The sequence below is a fragment of the Anopheles cruzii genome, chromosome 3 (genome assembly GCF_943734635.1).
Source record: "Anopheles cruzii chromosome 3, idAnoCruzAS_RS32_06, whole genome shotgun sequence".
Taxonomy (NCBI): domain Eukaryota; kingdom Metazoa; phylum Arthropoda; class Insecta; order Diptera; family Culicidae; genus Anopheles; species Anopheles cruzii.
The window spans coordinates 29,940,296-29,965,740 of NC_069145.1; the positions used below are offsets into that span (position 1 = coordinate 29,940,296).

The 25,445-nt window shown below is 54.4% G+C and overlaps 3 protein-coding genes across 3 annotated transcripts; 1 reads left to right on the forward strand and 2 right to left on the reverse strand.

Moving 5' to 3' along the window:
• Positions 1-2,420: 2,420 nt before the first annotated feature.
• LOC128273750 (uncharacterized) lies at positions 2,421-4,890 on the forward strand. The gene is made up of 2 exons (XM_053011784.1): positions 2,421-2,710; positions 2,786-4,890. The coding sequence occupies exons 1-2, from the start codon at positions 2,421-2,423 to the stop codon at positions 4,593-4,595; spliced, it is 2,100 nt and encodes a 699-aa protein (XP_052867744.1). The 3' UTR covers positions 4,596-4,890.
• Positions 4,891-5,371: 481 nt separating this feature from the next.
• LOC128270190 (protein male-specific lethal-3) lies at positions 5,372-7,083 on the reverse strand. The gene is made up of 4 exons (XM_053007596.1): positions 6,966-7,083; positions 6,717-6,895; positions 6,485-6,651; positions 5,372-6,420 (listed from the first exon to the last, which is right to left on the reverse strand). Exons 1-4 carry the CDS (start codon positions 7,071-7,073, stop codon positions 5,372-5,374), a joined length of 1,503 nt encoding a protein of 500 aa, XP_052863556.1. The 5' UTR covers positions 7,074-7,083.
• A 521-nt stretch (positions 7,084-7,604) lies between these two features.
• Positions 7,605-21,863, reverse strand: LOC128275520 (serine-rich adhesin for platelets). Its single transcript, XM_053014055.1, has 12 exons — positions 21,681-21,863; positions 21,452-21,611; positions 18,750-18,783; positions 15,371-15,518; positions 14,152-15,296; positions 13,967-14,067; positions 13,636-13,885; positions 13,438-13,564; positions 13,120-13,366; positions 12,568-13,030; positions 11,762-12,153; positions 7,605-11,679 (listed from the first exon to the last, which is right to left on the reverse strand). The coding sequence occupies exons 1-12, from the start codon at positions 21,861-21,863 to the stop codon at positions 9,242-9,244; spliced, it is 5,688 nt and encodes a 1,895-aa protein (XP_052870015.1). The 3' UTR covers positions 7,605-9,241.
• Between the last annotated feature and the right edge of the window lie 3,582 nt (positions 21,864-25,445).

Consider the following 25,445-nt stretch of genomic DNA (forward strand, 5'->3'; position numbering starts at 1 on the left):
TTTTTTCTGGCTCACTTACCCATTTTGTTTTCTGCGCACACTGCAAAGGCGATCGACAGGGAAAAAAACCCCTCTCCAATCGAAACATTCGAAATCGGTGCCCACATCGTGGCCCATTATGGTCGTGCCAAAAAAACATGAATTATTATTTTACCCTCAATTGTGACAGTGTGTGTTCGGGTGGGCCAATAACATAACCAACGGACCAACGGGTTTCGGAACTGAAACCGATTTTGCAAACCTTTTCTTATTCCACCGTCTTCACTGTCGAGGTGGAGCGCGGGCGTGTCGATGTTTCATTTCGATGTTCACCTTGATTCGGCCCCCCCCGAACACGGCCCCCACGAGCGTTTCTGCTCATCCGGTCCCGTGCGTGTCCCAGTCCCAGGTGTGCGGTTGGGCCACTTTTACCGCGCCAAAGGAAGCGTGGCGGATGACGCTTGCGTAATCGGTGGTGGAGGTTTTATTAGTATTCGCTGTTTTTTTTTTTTCGTTTCTTTCAGTGCCGCGTTCGGACCGGTGCATGGTGCTGACGGTTCAAGGAGAACCGAGTAGAAGGGACCGAGTGCTGCTGCATGGTTGCATTTCGAAACCCGCTGTCAGCCATTGGGGGGTCTTTATGCACCACACCGCGATCGGTTCTTTCATTCAGCGCGCCCTTCATTCACGCCACGGATACGGAACATTGGAGTTTGGCCAGTGAGGAACCTTGCCGTCGCGCCGTGGTTGTGGTTGCGCTCACTCCAGCGGAAGAAGCTTATTGAAAAACCCCCCAAAGAAAGGGAAACTACGGGGGTAGGCCGGTCGCTGCCGAAAAGCGAATGCGGAATAGAAGCTTCTGTTCCTGGCGGTTTTTGTTTTAATGCGACTCCGAGCGGTGCAGTTGTTTAGTATGGGACTTGTGATCGAATTTATGTAAATTGCTTTCTCTTCGCCTTTTGTACTAATTGAAGGTGTAAGATAGCCGAGAAACATTTTGTCTATCTGGTTGGAATGATTGAACCCATCGTGGGAATCCCGTGCGACCGTTTTACATCACCAAACGTTTTCAACAAACGCTCCCAAACGCTTTTTTGAGCCTTTTCGAGTCTGCCAGATTTCTCTGTTGAATATTTTAAATGGCGGCGGTTGAGTTCGCATGGGACCCACACCAACCTTCATTATATTGAAATCTGGCATTCGAAATTTTTGAAGTCCGTAAAATTGTCACTCCTTAAACCCCGCCGAAAAGGTGCCGAACTCGTTTGCCACAATTTTTAGAACACCAATAAAAAGGAAGGTCCGTCCACAGCACACTTTGCGTTTTTTGCGCGCCTACTCTGTCTGTGACACTATTATGTAGCGTATTCGACACCCATTGTCTACCGTTGCCAGTGTGGCTGGGAGAGTACACAATGTGACAATACGTGGGTCGCTGAATGTCAATGAGAAACGTCTGCGACCCGGTGAAATGCCAGCAAGAGAGTGAAATTACGAAACGATGACGTCCAGCAGTAGGTAACACCTCGCGATGAAAGTCGAGGGCGAGGGTGAGCAATATGAAGTGGGCAAATACACCTCCCACAACACGCCACGGGGCTGGTGTGGAATGTCGGTTCAGGCCAAAAGTTCCCCACGATTCCCTCTTTCTCTGGTTCGTCGCTTCGTGATGAAGCGTTCAAGTCTTTCGTATCGAAGCGTTCCGCATTCCCTAATGGGTTTTACAGTTTCGAATCCGCTTCGCCATGGAGGGACCACCAAGGACGTGTGGGACGAGTCCCAAATATCGCACGGAACAACACGGATGCTACGAAAAGATTTATAAATTACCACACAGACACACACACATACACGAGCGCTGAGAACCACTTTCACTTGATTTCGGAATCGAAACCAAGCATCATTCGTCATGACATACAAAACCAGTTTCGCTTTCGTTCGACGCGCATCATCTCACAGTGGGGAATCACCGTAATGCAGAGCGGTCAGAAAAGTTTCTTATTTCAGTTTATGCAATGAGAAAACTAATTCTTTTTGACGTACCGTTTTGATATGTTCTAAATGAAGCGAGAAGCGAGTTTCAATGAGAAGGGGCTTACACAGTGTATTTCATAAATAACTAGATTTTTTTTTTATTATATATGCAGTCATATCTATTAGTTTGAAATGTATGGTCTTCCTCTTTCAATTGCATTCAATTTGTTCAAATAGTTCAAAATAAGTAGAATATTAAACATAATTAAGCGACAAATATTGACGACCCTTGTGCATCCCACTATACATTCACCAGTCACGGAAAAGGGAAACGCTTCACTGTGATATATTTCACACGAAATTGTTTTGGCTCACACACAATTCGCCTTAAAGTAGACGCATGCCGTTGAGTGCTGATTAAAGCTTCTCTGGTTTTCCCTTCCTTTCCAGAGCCGGACTTTTCCGAAATGCGGTCGACGGGGATTGCGTCGCTGCTGCCGTTGCTCCTGCTTGTGACGGTGCTCGAGCACGGAACCGTCGACGGTTCGCCCTACCCGCGGCCATTCCCCCAAACGGTGCGTCGATTGCCGCGACGTAACGATTTCGTCGCCTACAACCTACATCGCATCATCCGGCCACGCGATGTGAATGACCTAGGTGTGGACCAGGCGCGGAAGGCTATGCACGACGTTCATGAAACGATCGCTGAGGTGCAGCGCCTACTGGCTCTCGATCCTTCGCTTCCCAGGCTCACAAGGTAGGTTAATGGTCCTTCTGACACACCAAGAAAGGATCGTTTCCGTGAATAACGGCTGCTTAATCAATCTTCTAGGGGAGAGATCGAGGAGCTGTTCGAGAACGTGACGCGGGAGGAGTTTTCAAAGTCGTTGCGCGCCGGCGATCACACTCGAGCCCAGCACATGCGGGCCCTCATGCTCGTACTGCCATACCACGCCAACAACATGTCACCGGAGAGCCTGCAGCAGATCTACACCCGTCCCCCGGTGACAAGGATCATCGGTGCGACGGAACAGGGGCAACACGCACCGGTTGCCCTGCCGAGCGTTGCCACGACCACCACCACGACGAGTACGGTTCCACCACCGGACACCACGACCGCTACCATCCCGGTGACCACGATACGCTTTACGACACCTCGGCCAACGACCTTCCACCCGGCGCTTCCCGATCGAATGCGCAACCCTTCGGCCGGTGCACCGCTACGTGCGGAGGAACTCAACGACATCCTGTCGGCGATCGGACTGTCCCAGAGTCCTCCGCCATCGTTCCGACCGATGCCCCCCACCACCACCACCAGCACGACGACGGAACCCACGATCAGTAACTCGATCAACGTGGATGATCCGAAGGTCTCCCAGGAGCTGAAGGATCTTCTCCGCTCGTTTGGTCTGCTGAAGGGTCCGAATGACGATCGCCAGAACCCCGGGGGTCCACCGCCCGGAGTCGAGCTGTTGGCGGACATCCAACCGTCGGCGCTCGTGCTGCACGAACCACTACGAGTCGAGGAATCTTCTCCGATGATCGAGGAACCCACGACGACGACCACGACGACGGTGAAACCCGCCGCCGTTGGCCTAACGCAGGCCAGCATCAAGGCGGACGACTACATCGCCTTCAAGCCGCTCCCAATGGTCGACGAGGGAAGTGAGCAGAAGACGCGGGACGAAGAGATGGATCAGTTGCTCAGGTCCTTTGGGTTGCTCAGCCCCGGTCGCAGCAAGAAGTCAATGCAGCGCGCCGAGGTTGCGTCGCCGGCAACGCCACCGCCAGCTATGCGCACGATGCCGTCAATCGACGCGGACCTCGTGGCTCCGCAGCTCATGTCCGTGCTCGGCACACTGGGTATCCACACCCGAAACGGTGCCGGACCGAGTGAGCCACTGCCCCGGCGGCAGAAAACCGGCCGCAAATTGGACCCTCCGAGTGGGCTCGCCAATGACGATCGGTTCCAAAGCCACAAGCCTTCGGCGCGGTTTCGTGTCAACAACGAAGACTACCGCAAGCTGGAGCAGCTGTGGCAGACGGTGAAGGACCTGGAGAAGCTGAACGTGAACCTGACGGACGAATCGCTCGACGTGCTCAACCCGAAGCACTACGACCTGAGCCCCGGACTGCTGGCCCACGGTCCCGATCCGCTCGATGGGGTCGACGCGAACGAGGAGCGACTGAACGAGATCAAGAAGCGGCAGCAACCGATCCCCGATCAAGCGACCGAGACGACGACGGTTGCCACGGATGATGCGCCGGTAAGGTTCAGTCTGGAGCTAGACGCCGCCACCACCAGCAACGGCACCGGAACGGAAGCTACCGTCGCATCCTCGTCGGAAAGGGACGCCGGAAAGACTGCGGCCGGTACGACGACAACTAGCGCCAGCAGCAGCAGCAGCACCACGACGGAAAGTGGCCGCAACGCTGCGCTACAGGACTCGTTTCCGTCGGCTGATCTGGCCGGTGACCCGGTGAACGAGGAACCGTTGCCGCCGCCGCGCCGCAACGGATTCTACTACCTCTACGACTGGAATTCGTTCCTTGAGGTGGGCGAAGACCCGAACAAGGTCATCATTCGGTACAATCCGCAGGCGGGCGATCCGAGTCGGTTCCTCCCGGTGACCGTGCCCTAGGATGGGGGCGACCCGCCGCGGCGGTAGTGTTAGTGTAAATAGTTATGAACCCTCGAGTAGAAGAATGGCCGCAGGATAAATTATCCTTGTATTTATTGTATCGAACGCCGGCCTTGAACTGCACCGGTTGGTGGCCACGTAGGGAGAAGTAGCGACTAATAATGTTAGCTTACGGTATCGGGGAACCAGGTGATGGATTTAGATAGTTACGAGGCAGATTTTCAGACACGTACGGAATCAGTGTGTGGTATGCTGCGGCGCGGTACGCTCTCATTAAGTGTTTTTTTAACAAAATGTCACGGTTCTTGTAAATTAAATCACTAACGAATGCAATTTCACGAAAACGTGCTAAATTCTATAACCCGCAATAAATGACCAGTGAGCGATGTTTACTTTAACCGAAACACGGTCCCCCGTCTGTCCTTTTGTTCCGTCCGTTCCGTCGAAAAACGTGCTTCGAAAGAAATTCATTTGGTCGGCTCGGACTGAAATGTAATCGAAAATAATCGACGGCGCGATACGCCGACAAAATTTTGCCCCGATTTCGACCAGGGCAGCAAAAACCGTAAAGAGGTAGCTCCAATTTTGATACAACTCGGACTTTGTACTAAACGTTCGATTTTGTTCTAAAATTGTACAGAATAAATTGACAATTTGCACGCTCACTATAGCGAAGTTCAGAACCACATTGACTCAAAGCGCCCTCTGTGGGCCACCAGCATGGTTTGTTTTATATTTCAGAATATTTTATTATTATAAATAATGTTTCGTTAACCCTAAGACAATCGCTGGTCAGGATTGGCCGTCGCGGCGTCGCTTTCTTTAGCGCTCCCATAAAACTGCCTTCCGAACCATTCGTCGTGCGCTTCAATGAACTCCGCGAAGGTGTCCAAAAACTTGAGCAACAGTTTCAGCTTCTCGTCCACCATGGCGGCGGTGGCGGAGAGAAACTCCGGAAGCTTCACGATCAGCCTTGCCAAATGGATCGCACCGTAAACCATCGATGGTTCAGCCGGTGCATTCGAGGGCAGGATACGCCACCGAAACACGTCGTCCAGAACCTCCTTCGCTTCGCGCGATATCGTCACGTTCTGCGGCAAAATCGAGCGCAGGATGTTGAGGCTCGTGCCGAGCGGTGATAAGTTGCCGCGTGCCGTCGTCGGTTGCCGACCGGATGCCGTGCCTTGCTGCAGGGCCGCAATGTCGAGCACAAACTCGTTCTCCTCGTTTTTGTGCGAACGCAACCGACGGTGGCGGCGTTCTTCGGCCAAACTGGCCGCATTCGAGAGATCGGCATCGTTCGGTGGCTGCATGTCCGCCGTCGGTGACTCCAGCCTGGTGGTGGTCAGCATGTCGAGGGACAGGTTTTGAGACGCGATGTACGTGAAGTTGGACAGATTCTCCTCGGCCAGTACCAGCTGCGCTTGGGCCTTCTCCTGCGGGTACAGCAGGTAGTCGACGAGCGTGAAATCGAAGTAAAGCCGCAGACCGTCCGCCACCTCCTTGCAAAGTTCCACGTTCGTACGAATTTGTTCGTAGTCCCGCGCCTTTTGTTCGCTGCGCAACGCGGAACTGTTACGCCGGCGGGTTTTCAGCTGCCCCGAGTGGCCACCCTCGAACAGCTGCCGGAGGGTGTAGTAGCGCACGAACGCTTCCAGAATCGTCACTACCGGCAGCTTGGCCGGTAGCTCCGCCAGCGCACCCTCGGTGTGTACCATGCGGTGGTCGAAATCGAGGTGATTCCGCAGCTTACTGCCAACCTGTAGGTACACTTTGTCCTCCTCGTGGGCGCTCTCCACCGAGCTGCTGTAGTATTCTTCCATATCTACGGAATCAGGGATTGTGGACGGTTAGTTGTAGTGGCTGCACCCAGAAGGGCTTAATTTTACCGTCAATATTGTAATCGGTATCGTCCCGACCGAAACCGCTACATGAGCTGCCTTCCTCCGAAGACCCGGGATGCGGCTGTATCTTTGCATTCGTCAAGCTCTCGATGCGATCTGTCAAACTTTTCACGCGCTGTTTTTTCCGCTCCTTCCGATACAAGTAGGCGCCCCTGCAAAGCGAAGCGATTATGCGAACGGGTTCGAAACTTTGTGACGTAGGCTAATCAATACTCACTGATAGAGTTGCGATTTTTCGGCCAAATCTTTCTGCAGCTGACGGTTCTCCTCCGTGTCCTTTAGGATGAAATCCTCGCTCACCTTCCGGTCCCAGGACGAGTTCCAGCCTTGAAAGTGTATCAGGTACTCGATGATACGCCGCCCCCGCTTATCTTTGCCCTCGGACACTTCCAGTACCTTTAGCAAAAGTGGGAACATCACATTAGAAGGTAATCATTGACCTTTTACCAATGCCGCTATCATTTACCTTCGAATCGTACAAGACTTTCGCTTTGGTAGTGTCCGGTTCGTAGCAAAGCACCTTCTCGCCGTCGCAAAATTTGTACTTCGTGTGGTGGCCACGGGTCGACACCATGCTGGACGAATCTATCTTGAAGCCGTTGGGAACGTTGTCACGGATGATGGAAAACGGTAGCACGCGGGCTTGGGTGGCTAGTTTTTTGTCAATTTCGACTTAAAACCGGGCTAAAGCTGCACGCGACCCACAATGTTTAGATTCTTTAGTGTTGTTCGTAAACAAATAGTTGGCCTTGAGAGTTGTCAAAGCCGGTACCGGGTGGACCTGTCGGCGTAGCTGACTTGTTCTACGGAAACGTCAAAACGTTTGAAAGTAACGCGGGTTACCGTTACGGTTGTCGTTAGACAAAACCTCAATTCTTCTCCAGAAACTCTAGAAAAGAATCGAACCTGTTGACCGCAGCAAAACTTTACCGTTTCTTTCGTGTCTCGCGAAGAAAAAAATAAACAGTTTGCGCTTATAGTACAAAATGTATGTCACTTTTGTTATCGCCTGCCGACAAACTATTCTTTCCTATTCGAGCAACAGCTTTACGTAGAAATGGAAGAAAATATGAATGTAAAACGGATTGATACGAAAGTCGACTGGAGGGGGAAAAATTGAGAAAGGGCAGGCAAGGCAGAGAAAAACAAATAACAACCCGCAACAATACAATCTTACAACCCGCAACATTACAATCGTCGTTTTCTAGCGAACGTTAACTTTTCAAAATTCCCCAACACATTTCACACTTCGCCCGCTGTTTGTTGTATTGTCCTTGTGTCCTCCGTTTGCGCCGAGTTAGTCTAACGGATTAGTACCTGGGCGCGCGGCAGTAGCGCTCTGCTGCCGTTGTTGGGGTTTGATTTTAAACAGCGATTAAACAGGACAGCTTCCTATTATCGTAACAGTCGATACATTTTGCTTAACGTCGATGTTGATTGGAAAGAAGCACGTAACTCGCTTTTGACTGTTTCATCCACATTTTTTTTTGTTTCATACAACTACCCATTATTAAATTTTGATTATAAATTTTGAAACGCCGCACCGAAAGAGTTAAACATAGAGCTTGACATATGATTTAGGCAAAAATTCGTACGTCCAATTGGGAAAGAGTCAAAAGGAAATGTCCGTAACTTTGTGTATTGTTAAATTGGTTAGAATTGGTGTTTAGAATCGAAAGGAGGAAGGACTTTTAATTTTTACGCGGTCTTTTACGCTTCTTCCACGGATCGTAATGATTCGTTTATCTCCTTTTTGTTTTTAGTTGATTTACCTAACATACAAAACCGATTCACTACACGATTACGATCGACGGCCCTTAGTTCATTCGTTGGACGCGATGACGGGGACCGCGAGGGGCACACTTGCCCTGGCCCGCTGCCACCACCCATCGCTATCTGGTACTTCGAACACTCGCTATCTAGAACCTATCTACTTTTCTACTAACGATATTTATATATATGCTATATATGTTTACACTTTAATCCACACGATTACGGGGTGGGGTGCCAACGATTTAACGCGGTGCTGATCTATTGGCTACGGGATGGCCGAGAACCGATCACCGGGATCTACAACCGGAACCGACGGACATCTCAGGCACGGGGACATGTAGTTTGGGTAAATAAATAACGCCTCCTAACATTGCTAACAACGCGCGCCGCCGCTATTACCACTATTGGTCTGCAAATATTCGATCAGTTCACACTAGAGAATAATACTTGTTTCGTTGCGCTTCGTATGCGCCTTTGCTGCAGCGCCGTGCGTTCAAGTTCGAGAGCTACAAGAGTTGCTATTAGTATCGTTTATCGTTTCTATCGCTATGATTGCTGCATGCAACAAACGTTAAACATTCAAAACATAATGGCGCATCCGCTAGAGAGCCCGACGGATACGCCTGGACCGCCTAGTGTCCTCGTGTCGCTCCCGGCGGAAAAGTAGCACCGTTTTCTACAGTATAAGCGTATCGTAAAGATGTCGGCGGGGCCAGCGGGAAGTAACAGTTGGGCGGATGCGATACCGCTAACAATGGCATGGCATGACTTTGGCCCGGTGATGGCCACAGAATTCAGAATCCATTCCGTGCGCCCCGAAGCGCAAAACTCAAAATACTTCGTTCCTCTCGTAAATACAATAAAATGGACGGTAGTTTCGCAATAAAAGCAGGGAACTGCAAAATCCTTCGAAAAGCCGGAAAAACATTGTGCAAAAATAAAGGACCAAACCGGTCCCACACCGTCGCCTTACTTTCCCTTCACTTTGGTGGCACTGGAGGTAGTGGGACGCATGAAGCCCCCGGTGGCCCGACGGCCCGCACTCGCCCCCGGTGCCGCCCCAACGGCGGACGCACGTCCCGAGCCGGCAGCGAGCGGCGTGGGGCTCACACCACTGGCCCCGGAACCGGCCAGACTGCCACTGCTGGTTGACTTGCTACCGACCGACGACTGAAACCTCCCGTTCGTCTGGTGGCTGCTGCCGTTGTGGTGATTCTCCTTAAAGCTAGCACTAGCCCCGAGCGAACTGGCCGCCGAGCGGGTCGGTGGTGGCTTCCGGATGACGACCGCCGTGGGTCCGATGCTCGAGCCACTGGAGCTGCTCCGGCTGGCCGGTGCCCCGCGGTGAACGTTGCTCGTGGCCGTGCCGAGCGGACGCTTCGAAGGGGAACTGTTGGCGGACAGCGTGGAAGCGGCGTGCAGTGGGCTCGAGTTGTTAGAGAGCGGAGTCGTCGTGGAGCCCTTGCCGCGCAAGGCCGGTACCTTGCGCACGGTGTTGGTCGACACCGCGCTGCTCAGCGAGGAGCGCGACGAACGCAGGCTCGTCCGCGAGTTGCTCCGTTCAACGTCCTGCGATAGGGCGGCCAACGCGCGTAGTCCACCGCCGGCCGTAGCACTCTCCGGTGGCCCACCCGTTGTCCGGCGCATCGAGGCCGTTCGGCGGGGCAAGAGATTCTTGTTGCCTCCGCCGGCTGAAGCGGGTGCCCCAAGCGGTGCGCCACGCAGCGAACGGCTGCGTTCGAGGCTGGTCCCCGTCGAAGGTTGACCGTTTTTCACCATCAACAAACTGGCCATACTTGGAGCCCGGTGCCCGGTGCTGCCCGTGGTTACCTTACCCCGGCTGAGAGGTCCACCGGGTGTGGAATCGGCGGACCCCGCGGCCAACTTGCCACCGCTCGGCACCGTCGATCGCTTGCTCTTGGTGTCGGAACCGTAATCGTTGCACGACGACACACTATCCTTACCCTGGGACGGTGTGTCCGAGACGAGGCTTTGCGTTTCCTCGAATCCTTCGTCGTTCAGCTCGTGGGTTGCCGCCACCTTCGCCCCGCTCACCAACCCGGAGTGGATGTCCTTCGTGGGGCTCCAGGTGCGCTCGGGTGTGGGCGACTTGAGGCCACGGATCGCCTCCCGGACGTCCTCCTGGCTGATGCGGCTGATGGTGCGGCCGATTTTGCTCGCCCGATTCAGCACGGCTTCGGCGTGTGACCGGGGCGAGTCCCGGCCGCTTCCCGCCACCGTCGACGGCGTCGTCGTCGTCGTCGAGGAGGACGATTTCAGTTTGTCCTGCCACCGTTTCAAGCGTTGTTCCTGCTCCTTCTTCACACCGTCCTTCCCGGTTGTGCCCGGTACGGTCGCGCGGCTCGATACACCGCCGCCCGGAAGCCGGAGCGCCGGACTGTCTGGCGGCGATTCCGGTGACGGGGAAGCCGTCGTCGTCGTCGTGGCCGTCGTAGTCGTTTCGTTGCCACTACCGGCCCCGGTGCCCAGCTCGATTGGCCGCTTGAAGCGTCTCGTGCGGCGGGCGGATGAAAATCGATCAAACTGTCCATCGCCGAGAACTTCCACCAGGTCGACGGCGTTGGCGGCGGCTGATGCCCCGGCCGCACCCGTCGAAGAGCCGGAGCCCTTACCGGAGTCGGTGAGCGTCTCCTTCGAGTCGGCCGACTCTCCCGCACGGTTGGCCTGGTGGTGGTGCAACCGGCGACACGATCCTCCACCGACCGTCACGCTCGTGCTGCCTCCCGGATTGCGCCGGATTGAGGGCGGTGTCTCGATGTTGTCGGAATCGATCTCGATCTTGTTGTTCGTCACGGCCGTCGGCTCCTCGTACACGTGGTGGGCACGGCGCGTGCGCCGTGGCAACGGCGGAGCGCCGGCTCCGGCCGAGGAAGGCGACGTGCTGCTGCCACCGTCGGCAGGCACGAGCAGCTCCGAGCCCGAGGTCGTACTGGTCGTGCTGGACGATACGGTGCTAGACGACGGTGGAGCGGCTTCGGTCGGGCGGACGTAAATGGATTGCTTTTCGGCGCCCGGTGCCCGAATGTAGATCGACTGCCGGTGGTCGTCGCCGCCGGTCGACTCGATCGGCGCAACCTCCGTGGTGCCACCGTGGTTGGTCGGCGAGGTGCCGGCACTGTCCGGCTGGTTGTCGGAACCGCGCCGGATGTAGATCTGCAGCCGATCGGACGGGGGCCGCTCGCCCAGCGACTGAATGATGTTCTTGCGTTTGTCCTCCTCCAGAATCGACTGCAAGCTGGAGCTCGGGTTGGGCCCTTCGCGTGACCGCTGCCGCCGGTACCGCTCTCGGTCGCTCTCCGTCGCCGCCGCCGTCGTCGTCGTCGTCGGTGAGGTGTTGAGCATCGATTTGCGCAACGACGACTTGTCCGCATCCGGTGAGACCGCACCTACGGATAGCCGGATGGCGTGGTAAGTACGCTGCGGCGAGGAGCTAGCTGACAAGCACAACTCTCTCTCTCTCTCTCTTACCTGTTAAGGCCTCTATCGTACCGACGATATCGGTCGGATCGGGTCGGCTCTTGGAGCGCCAAGGCTGGTACACGGGCCGGTACGGTTTGGATTCCCCGCCGAACATCCGCTGCTGGTCCACGGTCGGTGACGTCGCCGCCGCCGCCGTTGTCGTGCCCGTGGTTATGATCCTCGGAACGGCCGCTGGCTCCGGCGATGCCACCGTCGGCGGTTTCTCCTCCGGCAGCGGGTCCAGCTTGCTGCCCCGGTCGCTCTCGTTGTCGGTTTCGTACGAGCGCCGGTTGGCCGCCACGCGCTTCAGCTTCAGCTGCTTGTAGTCGTCGTTGTGCCGATCGTCCTGCTCGTTCGCCTGCAGCCACGACTCAATCTTCTGCCGCCATTCCCTGGAAATTCTGGTCGGTTGGTAAAACGAAGGAGAAAAGGAAGAAAGCGCCGGACCGACCGGAGCCGGAAGCGGACACAGAAACACGTGCGTCAAGCGTCAAAAAGCGCGTACTAAATGCAGCGGAATTGTTATGTATTCACCACAGTGAGTGGTGAATAAACTGACGTTTTTCAGAGCGCGAAACAGTCGAGTGGTGAATTGTTGGGCGGTGTCATGCTTTTTGAATTTAAAATAAATCTTAAATGTCCACTTAAAAGTGTCCACGGAATAGAACAAAGGATGACACGACCCACGCAAGAACCAATCGTAACTCAGTGGCCAGCAACGGAATGGAATGGAAGGCGTTAGTCGCCGTTAAAACGAAAGCCAAGCCAAACAGGCGCAGATTAAAGCACCAAACGTAGCGCGTGCGTGTGCGTACCTCGGTTTTGGTTCTTCCACGGCGAGCGGCTTCGATTCGGTCTGCGGCGACGGCGAGCTGGGCCGCTCCCGGTCGGCACCGAACTGCACGTTCAGCAGATCCGGGCGCTTCTTGCTGCCACTGCCGGACCGGGCCCGGCGGGCCCACGATCGATCGAGGCTACCGTAAGCGGCCGACTTGCGCTCCCGGTTGCTGCTCTCGTGGCCGGACGAGCGCAGAAAGTCCATGAGATTACTATCATCCTCCTCCGACAGGACGCGGCTGCGTCGCCTCCGCAAGCTCCCGTTCGGCGTGATGTCCGGCGAGGCGCACTCGTCGCGCAGCAGCAACGCGTCACCGTTGCTGTTGAACGACCCGAGCCGCCGCCGGGACATGGCCGGACTGTAGCGCAGATCGTACTGGGACGCGTCCAGCAGGATGCTGCCCTCCGAGTCGGACACGGGTGTTCCCGGTTGTTGGTTCGCTGTTCGCAATTGGAAAAGGAAACCGGAAACCCGGCATTAGAACATCACCGAACCGAACCGAACATTCAGCGAACAGGCATCAACGTACATTGCCTCCTGCGGAGCGTTTCCTCGCGCTGCTTCCGCCGGATTGTCGCCTGCTCCTCCTGCACCCGGCGCTTCTCGTTGTCCTTCACGGCGTGCTGGAACTTTTCGCAGAAGCTGTGGAAAATCTTGAAGCACTCCTCCATCTTGAACGTGCCCACGTCCTCGCAGAAGAACTCCGCCAGCTGGACGCGCATCGCGTCGAGCTGCTTCAGCGCCCGCTGCAGCATCGTGACGTCCTGCTCAGCCGCCTGCAAGGACACGGAAGGACATTACAATCGCGACTAGAGTAGAGCATCGCGCCCCCCGGGCCGGTACTCACATTCAGAAACTCCTCCATCTGGAACTTGATGTCCTTGTCCGTTTTCGGCATCTCGATCTGCTTCTTGATCTTTTTGATCCGATTGTCGATAGCGGCCAGCTCGTTGTTGATCTGCTCGACGGTCGTTCTGGAAAGATGAAAGTCTCGGTTAGCTGGCGTTGATACCCGCCGCTCGGTCCGCGATCGGTTGGCACCTACTTGGTTGCGTTCTCCAGCATCGTCAGCTGGGCGGGGAACTCGAGCAGGGCCGCGTTCTTTTTCTCCGCCTGCAGCGCCACAAAGTGGATCAGGTTCATGCCCGGCTTGTTCGCCCGGATGTCGGTAAGTTTCTGCAGCGACGACAGCTTCACACCGGCCGCATTGCCCGCGTACCCGCCCGAGTTGAGGAAGTTGCCGGCCACCACCACCATGTACAGGACCTCCTGCAGCGCTTTGTTGTTAATCAGATCTGTCGGTGCGGGGGAACGAAAGAGGGGGGACCATAATGAAACCACGACGCCGGGACGGAGATTGCGTCCTTCGTACGCACCTTCGCCCGCATACAGCATGGCGTTAATGTTGGGCTCCAAGTACATCAGATTCGCTTTGAACTCCTCCTTCAGCAGCATACTTTCGATCCTCAGTTTGTAGCTGCAAAGCAGGAAAGGGGGAAATGACGTGGTGAGACAGGTTCTCCTCTGGCAAAATAGGGGAGGCGACAGGGTCCTAACGCACTTGGGCACTTGGACGAGCTGCAGCAGGAACTTTTCCGCGTTGCCGAGCCGATGGTTGTCGCCGTCGAACGCCCTCAGCATCTCCAGCTCGTCCATCTCGGGCAGCAGCTTCAGCAGACCGCGCAGCTTCTCCGCCCCGATGTCCTCGTGTTCGCCGTTCCGGAGCAGCTGGATGATGTCCTCGTTCGTGGTGCGGAACTGCTTCAGGAAGATGTTCACGTTCAAGCTCCGCTTGCCGTCCAGCAGCGTGATCTCGTTCTCCTTGCGTGACTTGCGCGCATCGGGCGTATCGGCACCGTTGCTGCCAGTGCCATCGGCGCCGCAACCGCCGGCACCGGGCCCGGCCGCCGTACCCGAGCGATGGCCGAGCTTCGGTGAGCCCTGCGTTTGCGTCTGCAGGCAGAACAGACCCTCCATCTCGTCCCAGTTCAGGTCGGCCATCGGGCTGCCCTGGTGCGAGTCGGCCACGATCGACCAGATGTTCTGCTTGCCGAGCACCTTCTGCGGCGGAATCTTGTTCCAGTTGATGGTCTTCATCTTAGACCGCGGCACGGGCGTTTCCTGTTGCGGCAGCGGGCGCACCAGCTGCTCCGCCGGCTCCTCGGGCGTCTTCGAGCGGGCCAACTGTTGGGCGGAGCTCTGGACGGCCAGCAGGTTCGGTGCCGGCGGTGCCGGCGGAGCTGGCGGCGGCGGACCACCGGCCATCGGGGGCGGTGGCGGTGGTGGCGCTCGACCGCCGGCGGTGGGCGGTGGTGGAGGCGGCGGAGGCGCTCCACAGCCCGGTGGAGGTGGCGGTGGAGGAGCAGACGACGGTGGCGGCGGTGCGGGGGGTGGCGGAGGCGCCGAACCGAACGTGGTGCTGCTCGGGGACGACGCCGCCTGCAGGGTGCTGCCGAGCGAGGGACGGCGCGGGACGGGGCCGGTGTTCAGGTCACCGCGGCAGTGCGGGCACGTCGTGAAGAACTTCTGCACGCTCGGGGTTCGCAGGAGCCGCACCGACGCCTCGCGGTCCTCGAGCAGCGTCGCCCGGTGCACGAGCGTTTCGGCCGTGTCCCACACGATGTCGCTGATCTGCTCCTTCGGGTCGATCTGCAGCAGGTGCTGGAGGATGCTTAGAAAAGGCGTTGCTTGCGGTGTGCCGGCCACCTGCGGGTAGAGAGAGAAACGAAGGACCAGGTTAGTTCCCGCGGGGAGTCAAGAGTGTCACCCGGAAGACGCACCTGGGCTAGGATCGCGTTAAAGACATCCAGATGCGAGTTGAGGTCGATTCCGTCCGGCACCTGGAGGCTCTGGGCTACGTCGCATTCTTGCTGCTCGTCGAATACCTCAATCTGTGAGGCTATATCCGGTACGCCGCTGGCCGTGCGCCTGCGAAAAACACGAGGGACAACGAAAAGAATGAGCGATTCGGTCGCGCTTCCGGAACCGGAAACGGAGCACAAGAACCAAGAACATCCTCCTGGGCCAAAAACCGTTCGCAGGACACAAAAACACACACACAAACACTATTTACCACAGGTCACGCAACCGTAGGTCTCAACTGTTGGCCAGCCGCACACCGACACTGGCGAGCTTTCGGCGGCACAGTTCCCGCAGCTCCTGCACGATATTCATTGATCCGACGGCTGATCCGACGTTTGGGGAAGGTTCCGGGGTGCTGTCCGGAAAACGATAGCGCACTCGCTGGTGCCGGAAGAGGCGAACAGTTTACTAGATCGCAATCGCGCGGCGCTAGAGTCTCGGTTTTCGCTGTTTCCACAATTCCGAACTGTCATAACTCGACAGGTTTTTGCTGTTTCATCGCAACCGAGGGGCACTGCGAAGGTTGCGACGCGAGCCGCGAGTACAAGATGCCCTAAATACGCGCACACAGGACCCTTCGACCGTCAGTCGTTGTCCGGTTACTATTTCGGAACTAAACGGAACGGCTAAAAATAGGCAAAACAGAAGATGGACGGACGAATCTGTGGACTGACTGACTGATGGTGAACCAAGGCGAGAACGTGGCGGGGGGGCTCTAGAAATACCGCAGTCCTGGCGGCTGAGGGAGCCGTTCGAAGCCGAACTACTACACGCTACACCGAAGCGGCTACGCTTCGTAAACGGACACTGTCTGTGTGCGACCACCACACTAACGACCGACCGGAATCGTGAGAATCGTGAGAACCAAGTCCGAGGGACCCGGCACACATCACAACATTCTCTTTCACGCACGCACACACAAACGCACACAGGATCTGCTTGGGTTGCCTCCCGTGGGGAGCCTTTCGTCTACCAGAACGGGGAAGCACCCCTGAAGAGTGGTGCGCGCTCGTTCTAGACCTAGGATTCTACACGGAGGGCTCGCGTGTGGCTCACCGAAAATCCGGTCGCCGTTGCGGCGCCTCACGCTCCAACCATTAGGCGGGCCTTCCTCGCCGGAAGCCCTTCACACGCGAAAAACATCTGATTGCCGCGAACGCCGCGAGCTTCCCGCGAGCTCTGGCGGCAGCCGCAACCACGCGGTCGGAGCTTTCGGAACTTCCGACAAAGAGAGAGAGAGAGAGAGAGTACCCAGCGAACACGTGTTGCTGGCGTCTGCGCATCACCTTCCGTCGAGCTCGCTCTCTCTCTATGTTGAATTTCGCGCGCGCCACGCGACCTTCACGAGAGAAATCTTGGCTTTGTTTCGCACGCGCCACCAAACGTCACACGGGATGTGTCGGGCGCCTCCATATCTACGCAACGGTCTAGTGCACGATCTTGTCGCGACGCCACGATTCATGTCAAGATCGTTTAAAACATTGCTTCGTCCCGATCGGACTGCGTTGGGTGATTGTTTACGTTGTTGTTTGATTTCGCGCACCTTTCTCGCGCGGTGATAAAAAAGTAAGTCTCCAAACCCGGGGCCCGCGTTATCAGGGAGCGAGAAGCAGGGCGCGTCTCGAAACGTGACTCCAGCGGGGTGTTGGCGATTAGGTTTGGTAGCTTTCACGAGTAGGGAGACTCTTCTTTATCATTTTGGGCAAACAACAACAATCGGTTACCCTCGGAGGCGCCACAGAACTGTACAGGGTGATGCATCAAGTGTTTGGATTTCGAAAATGTGGCGCATCATATCGATATCTGGTTGCGGCGACTCCTGCTTCATTTACGAAGGAGAAATGGGCCGACCAAAATCCGCACCAAACAGTCGCTCGTTATGGGTGCATTGGCTTCTCTTGCACGACGTGTGACGTGTTTCCGCGCTTCAAATACGAAAATTCTGCTTATCAACATAACCATCGAGGTAAAAATGAGATTATATGAAATGAGCTCTTCAAATTTTGAACAGTTTAACTTGAAGACGCACCACTTTGGAAATAATTTTTTAATATAAGGTTGGCTAAAAAATAATCCATTACTTTCACGGTAGATGACTTTAGTCATATCTCGCGAAGTATCGATCGTACAGTTTCAAGTTTAGTTGTTTCTTACAGTTTTTTGTTTGTTCTATTCGTTCGTTCTGAAAAATTTGGATCAATAAAGGATTGTGAAAAAAGAGTTTTTCGTCAAAAACGACCAAGACTTCTATGAGAGAGGCACTCTGAAGCTACCTTTAAAAAGTTCCAACAAAACGGTGCATGTTTGACGCAAATCGAACAACTGAAAGCATTTAAAAAAAGTTTTGAAGTACTCGCAAAAATAATGGATTACTTTTTAGTCAGCCTTATATTTCCCAATTTTCGCCAAGCGTGGAGCGTCCCATCTCGTAATATTTTTGTTTACTAAATGTTTAGAATTTACAGAATGAAGTTTAACGTTGCAAAAACCAAGCAATCGAGAGTGAAGTACAATCCAAACACTTGATGAATCACCCTGTAGAACTCCACTCGCAAAGAGTTGATTGGCGACCGATGGCGCGTGACGATTGGTGGAACCATGCGCCAGGTCATAGGACTCAGTTTACTTCAGCTATTCCCTAGGGTCCTGTAGGCGGCGTGTGCGTGGTTCCTGTATCACTCGCAATGAATCACACGTTAGAAACCTCCAGGGCGGGAGACAAAATTGGGTTTCACTTCCGTTCCACTAATCGGCGTTTAGTAACCGGGCACATCACTCACGCACTCGATAAGCCCACTTGCGCACAATGCCCTCTGACGATGGGCGGCAGCGTATCAGGTGCGACATCAGCGCGATTCCTCGTAATCGGCGGGGTTTGTTGAAGTTTCGAACTTGAATTTGACACCGTTCAGGCGCGGGCGCGGGTGAGCTCCATAAAACCTTTACGAGCGGTCGCGGACACACGCGAACTTACCGCCCTAAAGGCCACTTCGCTCTGCTTCTGGGCCCCACCGCTTTATATGGCGTTGTCAATATAATCCGATTATCGCGGAGGCGATCGCGGACCGCGACGGATCAATAGTCCACACTGACTGTGTTGTTTACTTTGTCGCACACACTGCCGCTTATCGGGAGCAGGAAGCTGTAAACCTCATTTGCGAGCTTCCGCCCTCGTTTTAAGGGGGGAATTGACGCCAACGATCAAGTCAGTACTGCCAGGGATCCACGCCGGTTTTTGACACAGCTCGGAGTTCTTAAGTTCACAAACGGCGGCCAGGATTAACGACCAGAACTTACCTTAAGTTATTTAATACTGGTATGAGGTTTAATCCTAGAAGCAGAAACGAGAACACGGCGTTAATGTATGTCACACCTGAAGTTGGGGGGCTGATTGGGATTAAGATAGCCCAGCTCCACTTGACTTGACCACTCCTTTTGGGATTATGTAGCGTTTTGTCACGATCGACGCACTTGACATGTGCCTACGGCCGCACCCAGCTGTATCAGATGTTACTCAAACCTTCGCCGCTCGGCTAGAATCTTACCTTCGACAAGCTCATCCTCTTCTGTTTCCTCTTCCAGCGCCGATAGGTCACAGTAGACGCCCAGATAGTTTTCCGTCGTATCCGCAACCCATCGGCTAATGTCGGCCAACGATTGCTGATTCAACTGCCGCTGCCGTTGCATTACGATGGGCATGTTTCACCACAGCCCGCGGCGTTTTGCGTCACAACCAAGTTAGTTCTTAATGGGTTTCGCAGCAGCAGCGTTTCTTACACCGCTCTTATCGTGCCGCTGATACTGTGGCAAGATAAGCAATTTCCCAACGCCATCTTACGGTGCCGGTTACGGTCCAAATATCAACAGCCAAAACTTTAAACCACGAACCACGGTTGGGCTCTGCTAATAATAACCGGAACGTTGGAGCGGCCAGAGTGTACTGGAGCTTGCCAATGGCTGCCCAGTAGGCTTAACCTGCCTCAAAATTCACGCACCGCGGCCGCACTATCAACATTTGTGTACATCGATTCCGCGATAAGGCCTTATCAGAGGCAGCACCTTATCGATTCAAGCCATCGGTGTCGGTGTGTGGCCAACGCTTTAATGAAGTGACATTTCGCCGTCAGCCGGCCTTGGCAAGGTCGGCATGGGCATGGGCGGCGATCGGTGCATTGATGGTGAAACCAATCCAATAATGTAACAAATTACGATTTTATCGACTCTAAAGATAATCCAATAATGTATAATTAGGATACGCTAACAGAACCGTGAGTCGATTCCGCGTGAGCGGGATGACGCCGATCGCGGTGAACGGCCATTGTCGGCCTCTGTCCAAACAACGATTAGTTCGAGCTTTGGCAGTCGGCACGAAAACCGGCCACCGAACATGCTAAATGGCCCCCGCGTAATCGTGCGAGATAAATCAATCCTCCACCGGCCACTGCTCGATAGAATCCATTCCGAGAATTCCCTGCCGACGAATGAGGCATGGATTTTGGAAGCCATTTGATGTGACATGTTAATTACATTAAACTGGTTTTCCGATCTCCGGTCACAGAAGAAAAGAAAAACGGGTCCAACGGTTGTACGGTTCTCACGACACGATACAGTGCGCCGCGGAAAATCAAAAAGGATTAGCCGACCGACGGCCAGCAGCAGCAGTACCAAGGTACACGGCGCGCGACGCGGCGTGTTGTGGAATGTTGTAGAAAAATGGGTATCGAGTGTCCAGAGCCGGTGCCGGGGTAATCCTCAAGTGACAAGCACAAATTTATCTCCTTAGTCCATTATTTGCCACCAAACCGAACCCTGCCAGCCAGCCAACCTGCTGCGGGTCGGCAATCAAGCACAAAACCTAGACACAAACCTGAGCCACTCGCGAGCTCGCTTAGGGCACCCAAGACGTTTAGTTCTTGCAGAAACACGCAGCCACCTGCGCTCGGAGACTGGTCTCGGCCGGGTATCAGTGTCAAACCCGTGTCCCTAAATTGCCGCCGTCAGCTCCGGAGTACAATTCTTGGTCGGTGGCGGCCAGTGCTAGTGCCAGTACGACATGCAACTTTGAGACCCACATTCTAAGGGTTGTCAGGAGGTGCCGTGATACGGGTCCGCGGGGCCAGCCACCACTCGGACGGATTAGTATCAATTTATCTCACTTCTTCGTGCCGGCAACAGGTTTCGGTTTCGGTGCCTTGGACACGATAATGGTATTTACGATCCTTGCGGGGAATAGGGGCCATTCCTCGTACCGGTTGCGTACTCAGGTGCAATTTTTGTCTCTCCCGATCAAAACATGCACACGTACGTGAGCTATAAACCATAACTTTATGTAACTTTATGAGGTCTAGTTAGGAGCAAGATATTTTATTCTTGATTAAGCGATCGGAAACCCCAACATAATTCTTGTCGACAAGGGATCTTCAACTGACTCCTCAGCCACTCATGATCCACTAAACTGAAGAGTAAAATTCCAAAACGGCAAAAAAACCCCGAAGCAGTGTGGCGTGTGGCGAATTTGAGATTGATTCCCGCCAAATTCCGTCATAATCTTTCCAATCCATAATTCATACCCCTTTTAGGACCCTTAAAAAGCGATTTTTCGATTTACCGCACGTCCGCATCGTATCGCAAACGATCCGGTTACATCACGGGCCCGCAGGCCGGTGCTCGGTACGTTCACCTCGGTTCCCCCAATACGCTCAGCATATATTGGTCCGCAAAAAGTGACATCGCCACTTATGCTGGCTGCTGCTGGTGGTTGGGAGAAAAACGCCGAAGAATGTAATCGTATCTCCAGGACCGCTCCAACGAGGAGGTCCATAAATCAAAGCCAACCGATACGTGTGCCAGGTCTCGGGCGCAATCAGTACCATAACACCCGAAAACTCGACATGACGACAGCGCGCCGCGCGCACCCAGAAGGTACGACATGACACCAACATTCTTCGCATGCCCGGCGGACGTGTTCTGCATACGAGCAAACCCCCGACGGGACTCACCGATAAATTCGTTGCGCATTCGTATCCGATCCTTGAGCGAACCGGCCGAAATGATGACGCAGTTGACGAACGCCAGCAGCGCTATTTGGTATTCCACGGCGGTCGCCTTGTCCAGCTCGGCCACGACCAGATTCAGCCGATACCGTTCACCTTTGATGTTCTGCGAAGAAAAGGGAAGATTTAGACCGCAGCAGCAGGACCGAGAAGTCGGAAGGACCCCGAAGCTTACCTTGTAGTGCTCGAGTGTTTCGATGGCCCGCTTGTACCCGTTGCCGCTGAAGGCGCACAGCGTCGACAGCAGCTCGAAAATTTGCTTCTTAACCGTGACATTGTTGGTGTCGAGCGCGAGACCCAACTTGTTCACGTAGTCGTTGTTCTCGATGATGTACTCCAGCCCGATTCGGGCATCCATTTTGGGGCGGTGTTTGCGGCACACGTCGTCCTCTGCAACGGGGGCTCTGCAGGGTGCGAAGAAAGGGACGATGGGAGCGTGATTAGTTTATGGCCATCACAACAAAGTGTTTCGCGTCGGCCGCCATAAATTGGGAACCCCGCCGAACGGGGCCACAGGGCCCGGCAAAGTAGTACAGTTCTAGCGGCGTTGCGTGATCCGTCTCACAGACTTCTAGTCCGCTTAGCGTGCCCGGGAGCTACGGAGGGAACCGATTGCACTGACCACCCGGCGTGTCAGGCGTGTCAAGGGAGCGCAGCATAAATCATCGTAAAACATTGTCCCGCCCTCGGGTTCGCACTCGGGCCGTCACGCAAAGGAATCGCGTCGCGTGTGTGCTCGCGTGCTGCAGCCCTTACGCGCAGCTGCCCTACGCACTTTGCAGTATCGACAATCACTTGACATCGATTTAAGTAGCGCCCAGCGTAGGACCCCGATTTATGAAGTAGCCCTGCGTGGAAGCCCTGTCTAAAGTGGGCCACAATTTATGGCAGAGAATGCTCCATAACCAACCGAGCACAGGCCATCCATGTAACGTATCCTCACCGCGGCACGTAGCCTCTCATTGACATGTTGAGCGAAAATGGCAATTATCTACAGAAAACAGCGTCCGAATTTAGCGTTATCGCGGTCACGCCTACCGATGTGCCGGAACCTAGAAGTCTTCCGCGCGCATCGGTGGAAGGATTATAAAACACTTTGCCCCCAGGCAGTGCCCGTGGAGCCTGCTACTATCAGCGCCGGCGCTGCTGGGAACCGCGATAAAAAAGCGTAGACATAAAATGAACAACCTTCCCTTGCTCCCTGGCTCTCGTTCTCCCTCACTGCGACATTGTTTAGATAGCACCGTGAGTATAAAGTAAAAAAGAAAACGATAAGATTGTTGGCGTTTTGGACATCGGCCAGCGACCGCCAAAGTTCGCGCAGACGGCCAGACGTTAACGCAGACACGGCCTGGACACGCATCCCAGAAGTTGCATCGATCGATCGATTACCGTAACGATGCGCACTAGTCGCGCGCTCGCCACATGGCCAACCGCACACCGGAAGCCCTCTCACGCGGGCTTGACGTTGTTGACACTAACAAGTACCAAAAACGACACAAACGAATCCAATTTCACACCCCAGCAAGTGGTTCTGGGCGGTGATGGTTATTTATATAACCCCGCCGGGCCAGGCCCACGTCCAGTGGACGACGACCGTGGACGTGGCGAGTACCGCGCGTAGTGTCCGTAATTAAATTGACACCAGGAAGGCGTGCATCACCACTTAAGTGGAACCAGATGGCGGATGGTCTCGGCGGAGGGCCACCGGCAAACCAAATATTGACGCGCGATACACAAAACAACCGATCATAATCAATACGCGAGCGCGACAGTGGGTCACGATCAGTGGCGAGCGAGATGTTAACAAATTTGGAACATCACAACACTCGGTCTGATGGAACGATCGCAAGGGGCTCTAGGAAACCCAAGTAAAAGACGATTTCTGGACGATCATTTGATACCCTTGATAAGCGCAGAGCGCATTCCCATTAGGGAGGTGCGAGCAACGCTAGGGATCCTCGTTTGAAGACCACATTTTCACGGGTCTTTTAATGACTCGACTTCCTGAGTGTTTGGTTTCGCCATTTTCCTGCCCACAAAACTTTTAGGGCCACCGGAAAGTTCAGAGGCATTTTCGAGTGACACTGAACCGTAAAGTTTTACTCCAAGTATCCATGAAACGTATTCTATATTTTTATGATATTTTAAAGAAATTCCAAATTCCTATTCTCTAATGTTCGTGTAGAAAAACCCTAAACTTATGCAAAAATGTGAAAAGCGTCTTTTTCTGATAAATCAACCTGTGGGCGATCGTTACATGGATCATTCTACAGGAGTTTCCTTATTGTTTAGTCCAACCCCAAGTAGGATCCTTTTCGCCAAAAATCTGGTACTTTCAATTCGAACAGGAATCAAATTTTCTGAAAAGAAAATTAAGGTTTTTGGGAACAAGACGTCTTGTCCCTAAGATTTCAAAGAGGAGCCAACTCAATACCTGAAATGGTACCATATTCTGTACCATGTCTTTATGGACTAAGAACTTAACAAAAGAGAGGTTGTTAAATCAATTTACTAAATTAACTTTGGTAGTTTCGCTTTGCTTGCAAAACCCGGAACAGAACTTTCCGGGCGCCCTAATAGCTCCCCTGAGAGTAGTTCTGCGTGTAACGGGGACCGCGCTCCACGTATGGCCAAGAACTACGCAGCTGGTCGATTGCTCCTCGTGTGTGTGTTTGTGCCATTGAAACTACCCGCTGCGGAGGGACACCGCGTGTAGGTGGCTCGAACGAACCGTTTTACAAAATGAAAACATTACTCACTCCCTCTATGGCTGGCCGACCGAAGATTACGAGCGCGTCGCGGAACCAGCGCGGTGGGTCATCCAAAAGTAGCGACTCTAGAGCGCCGTGGAGCGCGTGGCATAAGTAAACATGGCGCGTAGCCGCCCCGGCCTCACTCACATCAGATGTTGCACAAACATCGGCCGCACAACACTGTCGATAGTTGTCGACGAGAGCGCGCGCCCGCGTTGCTCAATCAGAATGCCGGTGGGGAGGAGGCCCACCAACGGCAGTAGTAGCAGCAGTAGGTGGACAGCCGCATCTGCATCACAATGAAGCTGCAAGCGAGCAAAAACAATAAACCCGTTGCGCTGGTAGTGGCATCGGTGGCGCACACACGTGCCGAAGACGCTCGTCAGACGACCCACTAACTCCTCAGCGCCAACAACTGTTCTGGCCAGCGGCCCAGGTCGGCCACGGATCCGCTTTGGGTGCCCCACGGTGGGCCGTTCGGAACGAGATTTAAATTTATTCATTAAACACTGACTCTAAGCTCGGAGAACGCGGAGGGAGTTCTGGATGTCAGCGCCACCGTAGGCCCACGGCAAGGCGGCCAAGAATGGCAACGCTGAAACTGATTAGCGCGAGTTTCATCCCTCGGGCCAACATTCCTGGCGTGGTTCCGATCGCCCTCCCATCCGCCCTCCCAAATGTAGGGCGTGATTGATTTATTCCGTTTGGCTTCGAGCCCAGCTGGGCCAGCTTTCTAAAACGGCTCGATTCCGGGATCAATTTTCCGCTGATAACCTCGACGGGCGGCTAGGCTACCAATGGATCAATTGTCGTCCAGCCAACAAATTTGAATATCCCAAAATGGCGTACTTGGCTTGTCGATGGCGATGTCTGTCGTAGCAGCTTCCCGTGCTAAAATTAGAACGAAGAATTGTGTGTCCCATCAGCTGGTGCACAAATCTCGTTAAGACGCCCCGAATTTGTAGCGTCTCATCCACTTTAATGGTGCCTCTCCGGTACACCATCGCCGCCTGCACCTAAATGCAGTAGGGCCCTTGCCCAGTGCAGTGTCCCAACACAATGGCCTGGTAACCTTGAGGAGGTGAGCATCTCGGTGAATGAAGCGTGTGACCTTCCTTCGCGGGGTGCTCTGGCGTTTCTTCAGCAAGGTGCCCGGGCCTAATAACGAGGGCACTGAGTCATAA